At 44.6% G+C, this 21,797-nt stretch overlaps 1 protein-coding gene across 1 annotated transcript in view; it reads right to left on the reverse strand.

Annotated features, from left to right (window-relative positions):
- ANKRD55 (ankyrin repeat domain 55) overlaps nucleotides 1-21,797 on the reverse strand; it is a 150,741-nt gene that overhangs the window by 118,168 nt on the left and 10,776 nt on the right. The window contains exons 4-5 of the mRNA XM_084829643.1: nucleotides 18,121-18,177; nucleotides 8,702-8,863 (exon numbers count right to left, since the gene is read on the reverse strand). Of these exons, the coding sequence (XP_084685769.1) occupies nucleotides 8,702-8,863; nucleotides 18,121-18,177 (219 nt within the window). The remainder of the gene's footprint in view (nucleotides 1-8,701; nucleotides 8,864-18,120; nucleotides 18,178-21,797) is intronic.

The raw sequence follows: 21,797 nt of genomic DNA on the forward strand, positions 1-21,797 counted from the left end.
AAAAATATCTAAGCAAAAGGAGGAAAAATGCTGACTGCGAAGGGACAAGGTGGGGGTGGGGAGAGATGGACAGAAACAGATCAGAGCAACGATATAAAACAGAGAAGAAGATGCAACTTGTGGGAACATCCTGGCCGGCACACTAATAAAATTTCCTTTTCTTCTCCCTTGACAAAGGCTACATTTTATTGAACTAACCTCTTCAGACAGCTGTGTTAATATAGTTACATGTTGCTGAGAAACTAATCAAAGAAATGTCTAGAAATAGAGATGGAAACAAAGACCATGTTTCATGATTTTAAGGATAGTAGATCTTTCCATTTTACAAGCTCAGAAAAAAGAGACTGGTAAATCAAGGCTTGATAACCATATTACAGCTATAGGGAAAATTCTAATTTTATTATACATCCTAATGCACATTTTAATGTGCATCCTAATGCACATTCTGCACATTTAAGGCAGAAGCCCCCATCTTTCTGACAAAGTAACACTTTACATTAATTTAGCTAATTCTGAAAAGAATCCTCAGGGCAATTCATTCCAATATCAGATACAGAGTCCTGTTTTTCCCTCATAATTGGTGAGGTGGCAATAGTTAAACAATATTAATAATTCTTAACATGAAATGTAACACTTCTGGCTCATTCCTAGACTTTTTGAAGGTTTCAGACTTCTTTTTTGGATTGTTTTAATGCTAGGCTGAACAATGTTACTTTGGAAGAAAACTATTCCCGCCTCCTTGTGCTGCCATTTGCTTTCCATAATGCATGTCAGCTGCAGAACTGGATTTTTCTGGATGCAAATTCTAATTCTTCCCTACCTAGTGACTCACACATTATCACACATGATTAGGGCATCCACTTATGCAACTCCCAGAAAGAAGAAATGCATTACCAAAAAAAGAGGACAAAAAATTGACATGAAATCTGCATGCTAATTTATATGAATAGATGTATATCTTATATAAGAATACAGCAGTGTAAGGCTTATTACTAGAGATCTCTAACACCAATTTGCTCATTTTTGTTTTAAACTGAAGCCTGAGCAGTGTAGGCATGCAAAAAAATTTGAAACTTTGAAAAAGCTTGAGATTTGGGCAGCTCAGGAAGGGAAAAGGGAGAGGCATGAGGAAAAGGGGAGGTTAATGCATACTGTATGCCCCACACCGTGCATGTAATTTAAATGTGTTTATACATGTGTAATAATACTTACTCCTGTGAGCTCTTAGAATGCTGGGCCAATGGAAGGACAGGCACAAAATCTTGGGAAATGGGTTGAAGAAACGTCAGTTGGTGATAGAGGAGGAGGAAGAGAAGCTGAGGAGAAAGAGTTGGTGTGTGTGTGTGTCTCTACGACCATGGAAGGAGAAGGGAATGGTGGCTTATCCAGAGTTTCCTAGGAACTGGCTTTGGTCCGCACACAGGTGTTCCATACCAGTATAAGTCACTTCACAGAACATACCTCTGGGTGGGGTGGGAGGGTTGGAGTGAAGATCAACTGACTGGCAGGGGTTGCTCAACCAATAAGAGAGGCTCCCCCCCCCACCTGCATCCAGGCTCTCCTTCCCTTTCTCCTTTCATAAAATCAAAAAAAGCAACAACCACTAAAGGAACACAGTGTTCTCCCTCCCCTAAAGCTGCCAATGCTGTGAACAATTGAAGCGTCACATTAATTAAATGGGTTATTTCAATGCATGGGAATCTTGTAACTTCAGGAGTACGCATTTCAGGAACAAGCCTCATTGACCACAATGGGAGTTACTTCTGAGTAGACACACATATGTTTGTGCTGGGAAAGACAGGGACAGGAAAGACAGGGATGGGAAACACCCCTTGACCAGGGTCATGGTGAAGGGCACACCCCTTCAAGATAGCGCTATACAGCTTTTAGGGGATTAATGCTTTAAAAATGTGCTATTATGATTGTGGGGGATCTCTGTAAATTCTGAAGTGCGCATTCAGGGGACAAGCCTCATTGACCACAATGGGAGTTACTTCTGAGTAGACACTAATTGGTTTGTGCTAGGAAACACAGGGACGGGAAACACGGGGTCATGGTGAAGAGCACACCCCTGGGCAGGGCCAGCATACCTGAGGTAAATGCAGGGGTTGGGGCACACAACAACTATACCATGGAGAACCCGACTTAAGGAAAAGAATCAGACTTAAAGCAGTCTCAGGAAATCCATTTTTTCTGCGAAAAGCTCCAGGTTGGCTGCGGGATGGCTACAATATCATGTGCCCCAAACAACCTCCCAACGGAGCCAGCTCACAGCACATCGACCATGGAGACACCCCCATGGACACCAGAGGGAGAAGACAGAGAAAAATCTTACATCACGTGTTTTTGACTTCAAACTTCGAGAAATGATAAATGATCTTTATAAAAAGAACTTATTTTTTTTGGTTTTCACCTTTGCTAGTTTATTTATAGTACGTTTATTTTAAAAGTGTAATGTTGTTCCAGTCACAACGGAAACAGGCAAACATATTTTTATCCAATCATTCTCATACTAGCCTCTGTGGTGACATGGGATTTGCACCATTTTGGAAACTAGCTTGGAAATAATTAGGGCAATTTAAATAGAAATACAATACATGTCACCATAGTGAGGAAGGCTGAGACCATCAGGTGACCTGTGCACCTGCTCAGTCCACTATCCAGGTGCTAACTGTGGATGGGCAACTTCAAGTCCCTGCTCTCCCTTCTTATGGTTCTTTACCTTGAAATTAGACTAGGACTGGACAGCTCTTCAAAGAGAGGACACCTTCAAACAGAAGACTGTTCTCTGACAGCACTTCATCGGAGGACTGTCCTCTGTAAAGTAGGACACATGGGCACCCTACAGCTATGATCATCATTGTGAATTATGCACACAGTCCAAACCAACGCAGAGGTTCAAGTTGGAGTATGGGTTGTGCTTCTTTCAGTAAGGTTTTTCTTTTCAGCAATGTGACTTTGTAAACTGGGTGAAGATGCAGCCTTAGTTGATCCAACAGGCAAAACAATGTCCTTTTAAGGTTTCCTTTCCATCTGGGAATTCTTTAGCCATCCAACTGTATTTTAGGCATAAAGCTCAATCGGGTCAAACTGTCTTAATCAAGAAGTATTGTCAGTACCCAACCTTAATTTCTCTGGTCTGGTACAAACCATGTAACATGGGCCCCACTTCCCAGAGTCCCTTGTCTGTTTTGAAAAATTGTAGGATTGATTAATATGTTTTAAACAAACAGAACAAAAAGAAATACCTTATATTTCTGGCTTATGTTTTTTGGTATTTATAGCCCAACCCAGCAGTATGGCGTATACAAATGCTAATTGTACAATGTGAGTTCACTGACAAGTGTGTTTTAGACATGGTTTCCTGTCCTTAGGATCTATTTCCAGTTCTTTTATGCATCCCGGAAGCAAGAGGCCTAACTTGTTTACTCATATATATTCCTCAGCTTGTAAATCCTATCAGCAGCACAAACTCCCACTGTCCCTGGGATCAGAATATACCTGATTATCATGGTGTCTGTCTCTTCTGCCTGCTGACACACCTTGTAGGCGTCAGGCCAAGCACGAGCACTTGGCATGGTGGGGCAAATGCTAGGACCTTGGGGCCCTGCCAGGAATCACCGCTGCCAGGCTGTCAAAATGGCCACCTGTCAGGGTTGGAACTGAGCCCATAGAGCCCCAAAGCAGCTCTGATTCTGAGGAAGAGCTACAACCCGTGGGAGAGGAGTCTGCTCATCTCTCAGAGGCGCAGCTGCAGGGAGAGGCCCCCTCTCCTCGTATTCCTGAGAGAGATAGTGACCCTGGCAGTGAAAGAGCGGGAGATCGGTTGTTGCTAGACGCAAGGTGCCGGCACAGAGAGAGGCGCGAAGTGGAGGGCGCCGAGAGGAGGCGCTCAGCCCGCTTGGTGCTACGGGAACGGCTGCATCCCGATGTCCCACGGGTAAGGGCAGGAGCCTCCCCCCCCCAGCCCATAAGTTTCAGAGTTTTCACGCCCTCCTCCAAACGGGGACCAATTGCGTACATGAAGCTTAGGTTACTCTGCTATAATACACTTTGTAGTTCCTTGCTTAGTCGCTGGCAATTAGCATCTGAAAGAGTCATTAGACTGTAAAAGAATAAAGCCTTGGAAAGAATCCCTTTTGTCTGAGTCTTGTTTTGGCTACTGGAGGAGACTTTAAGAGGCAGCTAGGGCGCTCCTGACATCACCACAGCTGATGCAGAGGCTGTGCTGAGCAAAGCTATGGGCCTGCTTGGCACACATTTAGTGGCCAGTGCCGTCCTGTTACTCATGGTGGCCCTGATGTGTGCATGTTGTTTGGAGGACTGCACCATTAACAAGGCAGTGCAAGCCAGGATGCATGCACGTGAGCTAGCGGCGACTGGCCAAGAAACGGACCTTGGAGTTGTGCTGGACAGCTCAATGAAAATGTCGACCCAGTGCGCAGCGGCTGTGAAAAAGGCAAGTTCCATGTTGGGCTTAATTAGGGAAAGAATTGAAAATAAGATGGCCAAGATCATACTGCCCTTATATAAATCTATGATGTCACCCTACTTGGAATACTGTGTACAGTTCTGGTCACCGGACCTAAAAAAAGATATTGTAGAGTTGGAAAAGGTGCAGAAAAAGGCAACTAAAATGATCAAGGGGCTGGAGCAACTCCCCTATTCAGGACCCAAAGTGTATCTGTTCCCTCCCACCCCATGCTTGGGTCCTAAATATAGTATCCATATAGTATTGGTCTCAATTTTTTTTTTTTGAGGAATTCCATTTGGGAGAGCAAAGGGCCTATTAGACTAGGCAAGTGAACAAGAAACAGCACTTGCAAGCAGTAACGTAAATGCCAGCAAAAATCCTGTGTGCATGGAAAGGAACCATATGGGCATTCAGCTGAGCACTCCGTTTCCACTGGAGTTCATCTTGGCATGTAGCTGCTTTGCCAGGTACACTACAAATGTGCCTGGTCACAGCTGATAATGTGAGGTCCTCTCAAACCTCATATACACTCCTACAGTATAGGACAGCAGAGGCTCAGCAACAATAACAATTGTCTGATCTTTAAATTTTTTAAAAGTAGGGTGGACATGGAATGGTGGAATTTGTGTCCCTGATCAGATTTATCATTCCATTAGTAGCCATTTCACCTGGCTGCAGCAGGGGGAGAGGTGAGACGGAATGATCCACTCCTTTTTATTACTAGTATTCTTTGAACAACATTAATAAAGTAATATTCAAACAAAAAACATTAAAAAAGGGGAATTAAAGTACGGATGGGGGAACTGGGTAAAGGTTTTTGACCATATAAATTGGAAAGATAAATATGCTGGACTGCCAAATATGATGCATGTCTCAAGAAATGCCGAGTAGTCACTACCTTGTGGGAAGGTGTTTGGATCTCAGGCAAGAGATAACAACTATATATTTATTTTGAGTGTGTGTGTGTAGGGAAATAGATGTGCAAAGGCCCTTAAATTTCACAATGAAATCCACAATAAACCAACTCACCTGTTGAGAAATAATGCGGATAAAATGTATAGATCTCTCTTCCTCTTTCTCTCACACCCTATCTATCAACACACACACACACACACACACACACACACGGCATTACAATGGGTTGGAACCAGACTTAATCATGCTTAGAATAGACCCACTGAAATCAATGGGAATTAAGTCAGCCATGACTAACTTGTCCCATTGATTTCAGTGGGTCTACTCTAAGGACAACTAAGGGCACAATCCTATGCATGTTTAGACAGAGAAAAGGCCTACTGGGAAATGGCTGGGAGTTGTAGGCCTTTGTCTAAACATGCATAGGATTGTGCCCTAAGTCTGCTCAATATATTTAGGCATCACTCCTAGCGGCTTTAGACTGGGGTTGTGTGTGTGTGTGTATACTGTGTAGCAGAGGAATATCTTTAGTGTTTGAATTCTACTGTGGGGGTCTCTCCCGCCAAGTGACAATGTTAAAAGACCATGAGTATATTTCTTTAATAATATCCAAGTTACATCCCTCAGGTAAAAAGAAAAGATGAGCGTAGAGAAAAAAAGGGAAAGACAGGAGGGTGATGTAAATTAGCCTTGAGCACTGGAGAAGCATCAAGTATGCCAAAGTGAGCATTTGCCCTTTCTCTTTTCTGCCACTTGGCACAGATGCCCTGCTGTCATTGTGCCCATTCCCCGATAAGCACCCAGCGCTGTTGGCTCCCTCCTTGCCACTGATTAATAGAAGCCTTTTGTCACACAAATGGTGAAGGAAGGTGACGCGGAGCTTGACCGCAACTCCGATCAAATTTCAGAATCACACGACCAATGCCTGGAGAGAAGAAACAATTGTCAATAGCTTCTCTGCAGGCTTTCGGAAACCAGCACTGTTCCTTACTGTGCAAAGCAGATTCTCTTTCCGATCCATTCATTTCAGGAGGCAGTTCTACAATCGTACTCAGTTCTTCCTCCTCCTGGCTGGGCCATCATCAGAACTGAGGAGGTTGTGGGTGGAGTAATGAAAGGAACCGCGCGAAAGTGCCAAGAACTCCCAGGAAGTGCTGCAATTCATATAGCCCAACTTTACCCTGGAGTCTTACTAATGTATTTGGCACGTAGCTAGGGCACAGCTCCCCTTTGTAGCGTTGTGCTCTTTAATCAACAAGTAATTAAAGAGAAGTAGTGTTTGGGTTGGAAAAATAAGCCGTTTGGTCTGGAAGGCTCAATGCTTCTTTCTCTCTGCCCCTTTGCACCACTGCCTCAAAGTACACTCTTCATTCATATACTTTTTAAAAAAAAGATATCGTGAAATGACCTATGTCTGTTTAGTATAATCAAAAGTCCTCTTTAAATTAATCTTTTAATTCTCCAATATTTGTGTGCAGATGTGATGTACCCATCATCACAACCATCCTGATTTCAGTAATGATTTATTATCTATTTCACAGTCATCATGAAGATGGAGTTGAAATCTAAGTCAAGGAGTTACATGACCTGCTTAAAAATACTCATATTTCCTACAACACAAGAGACATTTTTAAAATATTAATCCAGGTCTTATTAAATGTTGCATATAAAGGCATATTGGCATTTTGCATTGTTGGCAAACAGAATTCTGCCCAGTAGGCTTATCTCATCCTTTAATGAGCATGTTAAGTAGTTTTAAGATAGTGGTGCTGTTGCATGCTTTATGCAGTTTCAAGGGATGTGGAAAGCCTGAGGCATTGGCACGCTGATGTGCAGAATTAATTTTTTGTTCAACTGCAGTTTCAGCCACAGGAGTTTTTCAGTTCTATAAGGAAAAACCTGATTGTGGATGGTTGTTCACCTTCCTGTCTCCACACCACATCAAGGGATTCTTGATAAATTTGGAGATGCTATACATCAGTCTGTCACCAAGCACACAGAACTGTTTTTTTTTAAAAAAAACATACCCTTCAGAATTACATAATGAGACTGGCTATCTTTCCTTTTGACACACAGAGGAAATAACACAGAATATTCATAGCTGAATACAAAGATTTCAATAGGACTTACTCTTAGTAGGACGTATTCTATTTTAATGGAGGGCGCGATTCTATCGGGATAGATGTCCGCCTCCGAACTCGGAGGTGACTGCCTCTCCAATGCAGGGCAGGAGAAGCACACAGAGGGGATCATCCCCTCCATTCTTCAGCTGCCCTGCATTTGTGGCTAGACAGCCGATTTTGGCTGTCTAGCTGCGGGAAGGTGGAGTGGGGGAAGTGGCTGCTAGACGACACATAGGATGTGTCATGCCAGCATTTCTGCCTTCCCTGTCCTGGAATGCCCCGTTTTTGCTGCTCCGTGCTCTTCTTCTGAGCGCAATGCACAGGGCCATTCCGAGCTGCCTGCGAGGCAGTGCGGGGGGGGGGGAGCTCAGTTCTCAGGGAACTGACCTCGGAGCACAGGCTCTGAGGTCGGTTCCCAGAAACCGATGTATCCTATGGCTGTCTAGCCATATATGGGGGTGGGGGAGAGAGTAATCTTGTGATCCCAGGAGAGCATCCCAGGGACCATAGGATTCTTTGGAGTCCCCCCTCAGAGGCTGTAGACACTGCTATGACCTTGGAAGGGGTCCAGAATCCAACCCCTCCCCCTGCCCCTTCACAGCCGCTGCAGAAAGAATCCCACTGACTGCTTTCTGAGGTTGCAAATGCAGCATTGGAGAGGTCTGAATGGGGGTGCTCTGATAGGCAAGGAGGAGAGAAGAGAGGCCAGATTATGAAGAATCCTATGGCCTCTCTAGCCCCTGCCCCGCCCCCAACCAGTGTTGGGAATATTGCAGCCTCACCTGCAAGTTACTGGAAGGGGGTGATGTTGCAGTTAGTTAATTCATGGGGATTTCGATCACAGCTAGCCCTAGGATCTCTGTAGCCGACAGTGTGGTTTTCCCCCACAGTTGTAGTTTCTGGACTGTCTTTAAAGACAAGCCACGTAAAGCACATTACAGTAGTCAAGCCAACATGTATCCAGGGCATGTGTTACTGAAGCAAGGTCACCTTTCTCTAGATAAGGGTGCAGCTGGCAAACCAGCTGAAGCTGGTAAAAAAACCCTTCTGACCACAGATGCCATCTGTATCTCCATGGTAAGCACGGAGTCCAGAGAACTCCCAAACTGCATACCTGGCTCTTTAAACAGAGTGCAACCTCATCCTCAGTCAATTGCACGTTTCCATCCAGATCAGCAGATTTCCTCACCCACAACTCTTCCATCTGGCCTAGAATTAAGCTTCAACTTGTTTGCCCGCATCCATCCCAAAACTGTCCCCCGACATGTATTCAGGGTTACTACTGCCTCCTTGGGATTAGAAGGTAGAAATGAGAGGTAGAGTCGAGTGTCATCCTGTGAAAGTTTGAGACCTACAAAGGGGGAAATGGTCAGGCTTAGAGGCCTGGAGTTTTTGTTGGGAGGGGGTATCTCTGAGAAGAATAGTTTCATTTCCCTGGTGAAGTTTCAGTTTCATTTCCCCAGTTAAGTTTCATTTCCTCAGGGTTGAAACAGTACTTTTAGTTTTGAGGGAGAAGGGTATATAAAGAGAGTGCGAGAGCCAGTAAGAGGACAGTCAGGGAGACCAGAGCCTGAAGAGGGAGCAAGAAGAAGCAGCCTAGAAAAGTCCAAGTACAGCTAGGATAAAAGAACTTGTGTTTTGCAACTTTTATTTTCTCTTAAGGCCCTTTGTATCACTCAGCTCTATTGTGTAAATACCTTTAGTTGTAATTTGCTTGCTTTAATTTACCAATAAACAGTTGTGGCTAAAACACAAGTAGCTGAAGTGCTAATCACCTCACGCCTATAGCCTAAACCCCACGTTATTGGGAAGGGGAAGTTTATAAGAAGGAAGGTGGGACTCTTAAGGAGGCAAGAGATCCTTAAGGAGTTGCTCAGGGGGTCCTGGACATAAGGTGGAACGCTGACACATCCCCATACTGATGACAGTTTAGCCAAGCATCCAGATGACTTTACCCAGCAGTTTCATGTAGATGTTCAAAAGCATGCAGGACAAGATAGAGGCTTAAGGCACCCCAAAGGCCAGTGGCCATGGGCGGAAACAGATATTTCACAGCATCATCTTCAGAACCGTTCCCTCCAGATAGGACTGGAACCACCATAACACCACATCCCCAAGTCCCAACCCAGAGGTGGCCCAGAAGGATACCACTCCCAATGATAGGGAAAGCTGCTGAGAGTTCCAGCAGAACCAACAGGGTTACATTACCCCTCCCCCCAAATCATTCCTCAGCATGTCATTCACTGAGGTGGCAAAAGCAGCTTCCATCCCAAGCCCAGCCCAGAAGCCAGATTAAAATGGTTCAAAATAATCGGTATCTTCATTGTATTATGAGCAATGAGAAATAGGGTCCCAATTTGTGTTGTGGTGGCTGTTTCTATTTTCATAAGAACATAGCTATAAAATGACAATAACTTGCATATATAACTCTATAGACATAAAAAAGCATTTAGCTGGACATGATGGATGCTGTGATGGCAAGTAAAAGATACCAATACACCTTTGATATTTAATAAAATATAATGGTTATATTCCACCCAAAAGAAATGCTGAGTGTTGAAATGTTTCTGACAACCTATTAAAATAAGAAGCAGCAGCAAAACACACAGGAAAGTGTTGTGCAGTGGTTTTCTAAAAACGTTGTCAACCATCCCTGTGTTTTGCTCAGCTGTGTCTCCATCCAAGTGTACTGTTATGCCAGAAGTGGATAATTTGAAGGATTTCATTATTAGGCACTTTAATATTGACCCAGTTAAATTATATTCACTTCCAAAGTTTGCAGCAGGCAAAGCTTCCATAAATTAATTTATATTCCCAAGCTATCCTTTTGGGAGGAACACAATGCAAACACAATTAAAGCCAGACCTTAACTGGGATTAACTGGGAACACTTTTCTTTTAGAAGAGAATGGGCATATTCCCAATTTTCTGTTACTAATTTATGTTTTGACAGGTGGTTTCTTAAAAGTGTGGATCATACTAAGAAATTCTCTAATTTTCTGTTATCTCTTGACAGAAATACCCACCGGTGCCCTCACATATGCAGCTACACTAGGGTATGCAAGAGTAAAGCACCTCAGAAAGTGAGGAGGGAACCTGGAGAAGCAAAACAGTAAATTGCAGTTTCCACCAGTGATTTACTCCAGCCTGGCTGCGTGTTCAGGTTGCGTGGTTTCCATGATGTCATGACCATCCAGCAGGCATCCTGGAGTTTATCGCAGAAAAACTGGTTCTTCTGAGACTGGTTATAGTCCAACCTTTCCTATTTACTTCGACTTGGTTACGGTCCTCTTGGGGTGTGTTCAATGACTCACACTTGTGTCGGTATCATAGTCCTACCCATGGGGGTGTGCAGCCCTGCCCATGGGGGCGTGTTGCTCACCTGTCTGTGACCTCACTGACCCTTTCCCTCCCTATTTTCCAGAAGTTTCAACACCGTTTTGGAACAGGATGCCAGGGGACCAACGTTTTAAAAAACATTGAAAATAAACGCTAGATCACTAGTGCATATAAGCATGCTATCGCGGGCAAGCAAGTGCTCCCCCTACAACCTGAAAATAATTTTTATCTCAGGTCACTTCCCCAGAACTACACGGCTAATATTCCTTTGTGTTCTTTGGTCCCCTTTCGCAAGCTTCGTAGTTCAGCTTTCGTATTACACACTAAGCCGCTATCTCATTATAACACCGCTGCACAGATCTTCCATCAATATGCATACCCTCTATGTCAATATCTCGCTATCACTTTATCACTCTACCATGAAATAGCACTAACATGCATTTGTGCTATCACCTGATAGTGCAATCGCATGATAGCGCATTAATTCAGGGGTGCCCTGCTGACTCCTCTTGTAGTCAATGAAGCATCTTCCTGAAAATGCACTATCATGCATTTGTGCTATCGCTCGATATCGATAATAAATATTCAGGGGTGCCTGCTAATGCAGTAGCCTGGTATTTAGAGGGAAAGGCAAAAAAATGGGCAGAATGGGGCACTGGTCTGGGAAGACTACTCAGAAGTAACTCCTGTTGTGGTCAATGAGGCTTGTTCCCGAGATTGCCATTAAGGGGAGTAGAGCCTGGAGGGAGGAGCCTCCCCTATTGGTTGAGCATCCCCTACCAGTCTGATGGCATTCACTTCCAGTCCCCCCACCCCACCCGGAAGTATGTTTCTGCCAGTGACTTATAATGACGCGGTGCAGTTCTTCATGGAGCCCTGCATGAAGCAATGCTGATTCCATGAAAACTCTGGTATTCCTTCACTTGCTTCACCCTTCTGTTGTTGTGGAAACACAGCCGAAGTTATCATTTCCCTCTTCAGTAACCCACTCCCTGGGATAGACTCCCTATGCACAGCGAAAAAAAGAGGAAATGCATCACCAAACATGACAGACATTTGCACAAATTTTGTATATGCTATTTTTTTAAAGCATAGATGCACATTTAGAAGTAATTACAATAATTTAAAAGAAATACAGTCCATTTCACTATTGGGGGGAAGAGCGGGACCAGGAGACCTGTACACCTGCTTAGACTGCTGTCCAGGTGTTAACTGTGGATGGGCAACTTCAAGGCCCCTGCTCTCTCTTTTTCTGATTCTATCTTGAAACCAGACTTGGACTGGACAACTCTTTTCAAATAGAGGACACCTTCAAATAGTGGCCTGTCCTCTGACAGACCTTCAAATAGAAGAATGTTCTCTGTAAAGTAGGGCACATGTCCACCTTATCACTTCCAAAACAGAGCTACATATATGAATCACCATTTTCATTCTCTTTTAAGGCCTTTTTCCATTAAAGATTCAGGAGTATTAATTATTGGGCCTTTTAATATTGCTCTAGTAATGTCCACTGGACTTCAAATGAAGTAAAACTTATAATTTATCTGCATAAAGAGACAAATTATTTTAAAAAGTGCAACTGCCAACATAAAACCATTTTAAAAATCTGCTTAAGAGAAATTAAAAATGGCAGCTGGTTTCACCATTTGTAAAAATAAATGGTTGTGAGAAAAAAAGAAGTGTTATAGTACAAACACTATTTTTGTTCCATTATTCATGAAGTCCTTGGGTGACTTTCGGTGAAATTCATGAACTTATGCTAATTTTAAACACTGAAAGCCTTTTACTTAATGATAATTTGGTGATGATTTGCTTTTTCAAATAGTCTTGCCCCATAAAAGCTCATAGAGAAAAGGAACTACAATGGAATGAATTGTGGGTAGATGAAGTCTGCAGCTTGTGCTGTGAAAGTGAGTGGGTAAATTTTCACATAGACTATGGCATGTTTCAACTACATTTTCCCCAGAGCATTCTAAAGAAATGTGCCATACACTTCTACCCTACAGAAGAGCTCGCTAAGATAAAGGTCTATCCTTGGGGCACAGCTCCAAAGTATTCTGTCCCTAGTTAACTGAAACATCCCCTGCTCCATTCCCCAACTTACCTCCCAACCACAGACTCAGGGCAGAACTGAATATGAGAAGAAAAAGCAAGGCTGAAAAAAGAAAAAAAAAAGCAGCACCACACTGAGTTTGTCCCTCTGGCTCTGTAACATCTAGTACAACTCACCCCTTGCCCTGATGTCATTATACTCTGCAATTCTCCACTGTGCAATTCTACGAACTCATCAGGAGCCACTGCTCCCAGAAGATGGGGAAACATAGACTGCAATGATGCCAAAACCAAAACATGGGGTAAGAATGGGGGAGAACTGAATATGGAGCTCCATTTTCAGCGTCAGGCCCATATTTTTTTGCTTTGCTTTGTTGTCACTGAATTTCTCCACCATTACTATGCTCTGTTCCTCCCTCTTTTTCCACCTTCTGGCCCACCTACCAGCATCTATGCTGTAACACAGGGGCAGGCATACTTCAGGCTTTCAGGATCTTCTTTGTTTTTACTAGAAACCCCAAACCCACCAATCAGAGCTAGGTACAAAATAGCGGGTTCAGGAACAAGGTGCCTCTGAGCACACATTCAGTCCAGAAAATTGTTTTCAATACCAGCGCTAAGTCCCTTCACACAAAAATCCACTTCTGATTTCCCTGCATGTTTTCTTTGTTTCAGCAGCTTAATTGGTGGTGGTGGTGGGGTTATTGCTATTGCTCTCGATCATCCCAGAGTGCAGGACACAAAAGAATGGGCTCAAGTTTCAGGAAGCCAGACTCTGGCTGAACATCAGGAAAAATTTCCTGACTGTTAGAGCAATTTGACAATAGAACCAATTCCCTAGGGAGGTAGTGGGCTCTCCCACTCTGGAGGCATTCAAGATGAGGCTGGACAGCCATCTGTCAGGGATGCTTTGACTTGGATTCCTGCATTGAGCAGGGGGTTGGACTCAATGGTCTTATAGGCTCCTTCCAACCCTACTATTCTATGATAAATAATCAGGGATCAGAAAATCTTGTAGATCTACGTAAGTCATCCCAAGATCTACCAGTAGATTTGGATCAACTTTCTGCCTTCCCTCGGTGTAATATATGGGCCGGGTTTGGACTATCAGCAGAGGAAAAGAAGCCATCATTCCTTCTTTTCACCAGCCTGTGCATGCCGCTCATGTGCCCACCATACCCTAATTACTCTCGCTGCGGTGCAGACAGTTGCTGTGTCATTCAAACTTGGTGAAGTGCATGGTGGGAGTGGCTTCCAAACCACTCTGTAACACCTACAACAAGCCATGGGTTATGGACTGGTTTGGACGCCACCCCTGCCACACACCTCGACGGGTTGGGATGACATAGCAACCTGCCCTGCTGCAAGAGTAATTAGGGAAATTGCAGGTGCATGAGTGGCACATGTGGGGTGGAGAAAGAAGCCACTGTGGCTTCTTTTCCCCACTGATCATTTGAACCTGCCCATGTTGTGAGCTATGTATACACCATACAAAAAAAGAAAGGAAAAGAAAACAGTGTAACAATCAGATCTGTGTGAGATGGTAACCCAAATTTCATGCCAAGGAAGGCAGAATTCTGTGTGCTGTATAAATTATGCAAATTAATTCATTTCGTCATTTTCAGAATTCATTCTGCGTTACTAGTCATTTGAGTGGGGCATGGAGCTATACAAGGCCCCATGTACATGGGCGATTTATTCTGGTTATGCTGTACCTCACAGGCGATAATGGCACATGACGTTCACCCTCACCGCAGCAACTGTATGTTTTCATGCTGGAAAACCAGCATTTTTGCAAAGTCATTTTGTGGCGGATTTTCCTGTTGCACCGGCTTCAGTGCAGTTTGGGAGTCCGTGTGACCTCAGCTAGTGATACTGCCTTCAGCCGGCTGGGGGGAACAGTGCTGATAGGAAGAAGGGAAAGTTGCGTCATAAGCGCTTTTCTGGAGGTGCACACCAGCAAACGCTCATGCTTTGTTTTCCCAAAATGAGCCTTAACAGCCTGCTAAACATGTCCACATGTCAGGCTGCTGCATGGTGAGGGGGTGCGAATTGGCAGGAGGAAAATTCCTTGAGAGGAGCAGCAGCAGTGCAAAGTACACCTCAGGTAGGTAGAAGGAAGAGGGGGAGAGGGAAAGAGAGGGCAGCCGCTTGCCACGACAAGCGGCTGCCCCTTGCTTGTCCCCTCCTGCCTGCCCAAAGAGGGGGTTGCTGGGGCTTTAATTCTGCAGGGAGGGAGGGGTGGGGAAGCCCCTTGTTTCAAATCAGCAAAGCTACATAGGAGTGGACTTGCAAAGGTGAACGGGCTTTGTTGTCCCCCAAATGAGCATTAAAGTCTCAACGTTGCTTTGGGAATAGTTTTGTCCTTTTGAAACCTTCGCTTCTGCACTGAAAACAGTGATTCCTATTGACTTCCACTGCTTTGTGGAGCAGAGAGAAGGGGTGGGAAGACAATAAGCTTTTCCAGAGGTGCGCATGAGCGAACATGTCTACTCAGATGTAACTCCCATTTACTTGCACTGCACTTACTGAGCACAGCAGGGAATGGAGGGAGAAGTGGGGAAGTCTTTGCATGACTTTAATAACACAGTGGCAGGGAAAACAGAGAGAAAGCGAGCAAAAAGGGAGGTGAAGGAGTACCAGAAGGAGCTGCCATTCTGCTGCTGCTGCCACTGCTTGCCTCCCCGCCCCCTCCTTGCTGGCCTGGCCGTGGTGGCGCGGCTCCTGCGGTCTTCAGCACCACCGGCTCCTTGGTAGTGGTGGTGCTTGGTGGGGTTCTGGTCCCAGAGGTGGGTGGAGGCAGAGAAGGGGCACAAGTCAGGCTGCTGTGCCGCGGTGGTGTAAATTGGTAAGAGGAAATTTCCTTGACAGGAGGTAATGACTTTAAAAGGTGCTTTGTGTCTCCCCAAATGAGCCTTCAGAATGTTGCTTTGGGATGACTTTGAAATCTTCACTTCTTCCCTGAGAACAGCCTGCTAAACATGCCTACTTAGAAGTCAATTCCATTGACTTCCACTGTACTTCCTCAGCAGGGAGTGGGGTGGAGAAGCCTATTGTTTTAAATCTGCCGAGAGACGCCACCCACATATGCCTGAACTTAATGCCATTTGCAATCTGCTACGCAAAAGCGGTTCTTTTTGTTGTTGTTGCATACACCGCTTTGATTGGCTGTGTGTACCATAGGAGGAGTAAATCCGATCTGATGAAAATGTGGCTTTAAACAGAATCACATTGGAAAGGGTCCGTGTAGATGGGGCCCAGGTCACGATAGCACTCTGTGCGATCTAAACATCTTTAGCACTAACCCTTCAGCTCCATCATAGGGTTTTTGTATCTTGTTGATTTTTTCAGCTGTGCTTATGGTTAATAATAATCTATTTTTTCTAGTAACATCCTGGCTGGAATTGAAAAAATTAGAGCTACAATTAACTGGCAGTCCTCATAGGCTAGACAATACGGCAGGTGAATCCACTAAAGCGGTCTTTTTTTAAAACAACAACAACTATCAACTGCAAAAGAGATAGCAAGAAAGAAAATGGATGATCCCTCCTTTCCAGCAGCCTTAATTAATTTCTGGTCCCACCCCCAAATTTTCCACTTTTTAGCTCTTTGGCCTTCTTCCTTCATTGCCATGGCAACTTGACATATCAGGTCTGTTAAAACTCTGCTGCTAGGGTTTCTCTGAGTCTGGCACCTTCTTTCACTTAATTAGGTTACAACTCTACAGAGGAGGTTGTAAAACATTCCTCTGGGGGTGTGTGTACTTCAAACTGAATCTGTGGGCGTGAGGGAATAAAATACAGCCTTCTGCACCCTTTGTCTTCCTTAGCTAATGGCCAGATAGGGCGAGACAGTGACTTGCCAAAGTCCGCTCAGGGAAATTCACAAATGAGAAAGGATTTGACCATTGCCCTCAACTCTCTGTTCAACCAGGGAGCTGATCTGTCTCTACCAGGAGGGAGTGGGCACTTAGGAACGATAGTGTCAATGGCCCAGGCCATTTCCATATTCCACAGATCAGCCCAGTCTTTGACAATGCTGCTAACAAATGAAGCAAGAAATTTCCCAAGCCCATTCAAGAAATCATTTGGATCCACCAGGTGCGTGGGGCAGACCATGTTAACTGGACCATAACCCCTATGGAGGTCCATACTAGGGATGGCGGAGAATTCCGCCACAGATTTCAGTGAGGCTGAATGCAATGGCATTTGGCCCCCTGAAACCCATGGCGGAATGGCCTCCCACCCCCCGCGGAATCCCCCCCGGGACAAAGCTTACCTGGGGCGGATGTTCCGGTGGTGGTGGCTCCGGTGGCGGCTCCAGTGGTGGCGGCGGCAGCGGCAGCTGGTCTCTCAGCTGGCTGCTGCGGACTCAAATGGCGGCTGCCGTAGCAAAAGTGTTTACACAGCCTATCACGGCAAAGGCAGCCACGCAAATGGCGACCACCACGCCATTTGCGTAGCTGCCTTTGCTGTGATAGGCTATGTAAATACTTACGTAGCCTATCACAGCAAGCTAAAAAAACAACAACAGCATACACAAATGGTGGCGGCTACGGCGGCCACCATTTGCGTTCCCTTTTTTTCGCTGTTTTAGCCTACGTAAATAGTTACGTAAGCTATTATGGCGAAAAAAAGGGGAACGCAAATAGCGTAGTGGACGCTATTTGTGTTCCCCTTTTTTTCGCCGTAATAGCTTACATAAATATTTACGTAGGCTAAAACAGTGAAAAAAGGGAATGCAAATGGCGGCCGCCATAGCCGCTGCCATTTGCGTACTCTGTTTTTTTTTTTTTTCCAGAAGGCTTCCCAGCGGCCGGATGTCAGGCTGTGGGCGGCCCCGGCCGGCGGTTCTGCGGAATCTCTGCGGAGCGGAGCCGGCTGGATTAGGATTTCGGGGGGAGGTACAGAGCGCCTCCCCCCACCGTGAATCACCCCGTCAAAAAGGTAAGTGATTTTCGTACATCCCTAGTCCATACTGCCAGCCAGACCAACACTAACCAGGTACTATTCTGTCCAGGACAATGGAGTCACCTGTAACTCCTCCACCTTCAGAGCATCAACCACAACAGAATACCAAACGGAGCATGTGCCCTGCTGCTTGCACAGGGAAAGATATTAGTTGGGACAGATCCATGGTTGCCATGGCAGATATGAAATCCTGAGCCATCCCGATTGAGCATCCTTAGCGTGAATGTTGAAATCCCCCAGCTCAATACGCCAGGGGTGATCCAGCACCAGCCCCGAGATCACCCTGGCTAGCTCAGAAAGGGAGACTGTTGCACAGCGGGGTGGACAGTACACCAACAGAATCCCTACACTGTCCTGGGCACCCAGCAGTAGTGGCAAGAACTCAAAATTAGCAGACTGTTGGATGGAGCATCCAGTGAGTGAGAGAGCATTCCTATAGACCGCTGCCACTCCACCTCCACAGCCCCCAGCCCTAGCTTGCTATACTGTTGCAGAACCCAGAGTCAGAGAGACCACGGAGTGAAGGAAAAAGAGATTCTTTATTTAACGCGCGGGCTTAGGGCTGGAATCATTTCCAAAGAGCCAGAAGCCCCGATTTACATCAGCACATTGTTTTTATAGATATTGTGACACATAGGAAACGGCTCCTCCTCTCCCTCCCATGTGGGGTTGCAGTCTTCAACATTTCTTCTCCTAGCACCATTGTTTATAATACAAGAACTGGGTTATAGGGTAGCCGTGATAAGCAGAGAACAGAAGAGAACAGCAGAGAACAAGATATACAATTGTATGACCTTTGACAAGATAAGGAATTCCTGTGTCTCGTCAGCTTACAACAATATATTCAAGGGAGAAAGAGCTCAGCAAGGACATGAAGCATGAGACTGCATGAGGCTACTTAGTCTGACCCCCGATATGGCTGCTACATTCCCCCCTTAAATGCATAATTTCATTACAATTATAGCATTTCATTACATAAGTAGACATTTTGGTTTGCGAAGCATAACGTAGGACTCTTATAGCAACCTTCTTTCTTAATATCTTGTTGAGCTATTAGAGCGTAGAGGGCGGCAGTTTTACTAGCCAAGACATAAAACAGATTGGTTAAACAGCGCATAAGACAAGGAATGCAAAGGCATAACAGTATCTCTATGAATAACACTGGTAGAATTAGGATGAACAATGCTTTTAAGCTAGCTAAGATCTGGAAGCCAAGGGGTTAACCAATTTAGCCAATTGTTTTCTTATTGTTATGTCAGCCACTATATTATGCATGCACATTATTGATTTGAACATCTACAGCATTATTATTATTAGTCAAATTAAATGATGGGGGAGAAAAAGATAAAAAACCTGTTTGCAGGTATATCTCTTGGCAAACAAAAATGTTTTACTCTAGTGATGTTAGCTAGGTGAAGCCAGTAATTATCAGCGAATCGCTGGGACAGACTTCCCCTGTCTAGGGGCAGGCCCCCCTTTTTCGCACCTTATTAAGGAAACACAATGCAACACTACTAACACTACAACACGTATATTTGATCTTTTTTGGGATCTGACTGTACGCTGGGCAGCTATTCACCTGGCAAGCTGCAATAGGGTCTAGTCCCTCTCTTCAATTTTCCAGCTGCAGGTCTGACCGTATGCAGGGGGGACAGTCTCCCGGTGTGTCCACAGTAAGGTCTAGCCTGAGTCTTCTTACTGCTTTTTCAGAATGATTTTTAAAGGATTTTCAGCTACAGTCCACTCCCCCCCTCTCGCTCTCTTGACTCGTGTCCAATGTATCCAGGGTTTAACTCCAGCTGCTTTCACAGTTGTGGGGGTGGAAAGTATAACAGTTTTCAGTCCTCTCCATCTGGGAGTTAAAAGGTTATTTTTCCCTCTTTAACTCATACTTTAACTCTTGGTTGGAAAGGATGAACTTCTGTGATGGGAATGGCTTATTTTCTAAGACAAAGTGACGCTGGGCTTGAAGAACTTTGCCTAGTGTTTGGACTTTTTGTTTAAGGCTAACGTTTGCTTGCTCTTGATGCCACTCTGGTGTCAATCATGAAGTCAATGTCACGGCTCCTCACAGTCAATGTCACGGCCCCTCTCAAGCTGTCTTCTCTTTCGCCTGTTCTGGCTCCTTTGGTTTTCTCCTTTGTGTATTTGATTCATTTTATTTGGGCATTCATGCCACCAATGTTCATCTTGTCCACACTGAGCACACTGTGCCTCTGCTTCTGCTGGGTCTTCTTTTATTTCTTTGTCCACGTCTTTTTGGGCCTCTGGGTCGAGGGGGGTATACTGGCGATAGGCATCTAAAAGACGCTCTAAGTACGCTCTGGGGCCTCGGTGGCACTTTGCAGCACTTTAGACACTTTGGTCATATTAACTGACTTCTTCATACCTGCCTTTACGGCTTTTAACAGCAGGGTTTGATACTGGCTGAGGTGCTCTAGCCCCGCTTGTGTTTTGGGATTCCAGCGGGAGGGGGGGAGTTTACTTACAAGGAGACTTTATTGGGTAACTTACAGCACACAGGCGTACCTAATGGTTGGATCAGACAGCTTCTCTGAACCACGAGCTATTGGGCTAAATGGGTTTTATACCATACATGTTATCCATGAGGCAGCACAACACTAGCAAGCATTTTTAGCATAGGCTAGAAGTGTTTGGTTCTCAGGCACAGCTTCCTGTAAACAACTTCGCTTCCCAGCAAAGTGCTTGATAACACTTTTATTCATTAGTATGGGAAGACAAATCTCTCTCTCTTTCTTTTTGCTTTCTTTTTCTTGCTGATCTGCCTGTATTGCAGATCATGTTTCAAACTTTTTACATAAAACTTTCTGCTCCATGCACCAGCCTTGTCTCTTTATTTGTCTTTTTCAAGTTAAACTCACTTACTTAAACCTTTCTGCCTTACACTAGTCCCAATGACACACATTTGGGATAGGCTCTTCTTCTCCTTCTAGTTACATTTTTTTCATCTTAAAGAACTATTACATTATTGTGGCTACTTTACCCAGGTAATAAGCTCTAGGCACAATCAGCTGCTTCTAATTCACCCTGGGGGCAACTATGGCCATGCTTCTTCTCTACAAATGTTTTTTCTCTTTGCCTCTTGCCTCCTCTTTCTTCTTTTTCCCCCCTTCTCTATCTGTCTGCTACTTTCTCTATTCCCTCTTTTCTACTTGCCTCTGTCTTCTTGACTTGCCTTTTGTCTTTTCTTCTGGTCATCCATTGGGAACCACACTCAGTATCATTTGGAGTTGCAACTAACACTAATTTGCAAATATCACATATATTTTATGATATTTAAGAAATCATAAAATATACACAACAAACTTTTTTCTGCAATTTAACACAATGAATGGAAAGCACTTCTAGCACGGTAAGGCATGATGGAGCAGATCCAGCAATTAGGGGGGAAAGCTCTCAGGGCTATCACTAGGCAAGCTAGCCAGGGATTTACAATATCACACACACACACACACACACACACACACACACTTTTCTTCTCTTCCCCTTCAACTTGGTACACAAAAGCAAAGTGCCGAAACTCAGGACGCTGGGGGGTGATAGGCATCGCCTTATACTTGCATTTTTCAGGCAGCCATTAATCTTCGGGGAGGCGGTGGGGTGATTTGCAGGACTTCAAAGGCAAGCTTCTCAGTTTGTTTGTATTTGTAAATCTCAAGCTTAAAACAGGACACGATGAGGTACAGGGCAGCTAAATCTTTGCTTTGGCACAGGCAACAAATAACTCAGGTCAGCTTTCTTCGCTGGGGTCTCAAACAGGAAAACAGTCTTAATTTAAAAGTTGTAACATCACTGACAGCGTCAGCCAGCCAGCTACACAAATCTCACTGTTTTTTAAGACAGTTACTCCAATATCTTCTTTTTTTCTCAATCAGGTTGGGTCTTCCAGCTTACACAGTTTATT

This window comes from Heloderma suspectum, chromosome 2 (assembly GCF_057233095.1).
Source record: "Heloderma suspectum isolate Gila_16-S chromosome 2, 16-S_ref, whole genome shotgun sequence".
NCBI lineage: Eukaryota > Metazoa > Chordata > Lepidosauria > Squamata > Helodermatidae > Heloderma > Heloderma suspectum.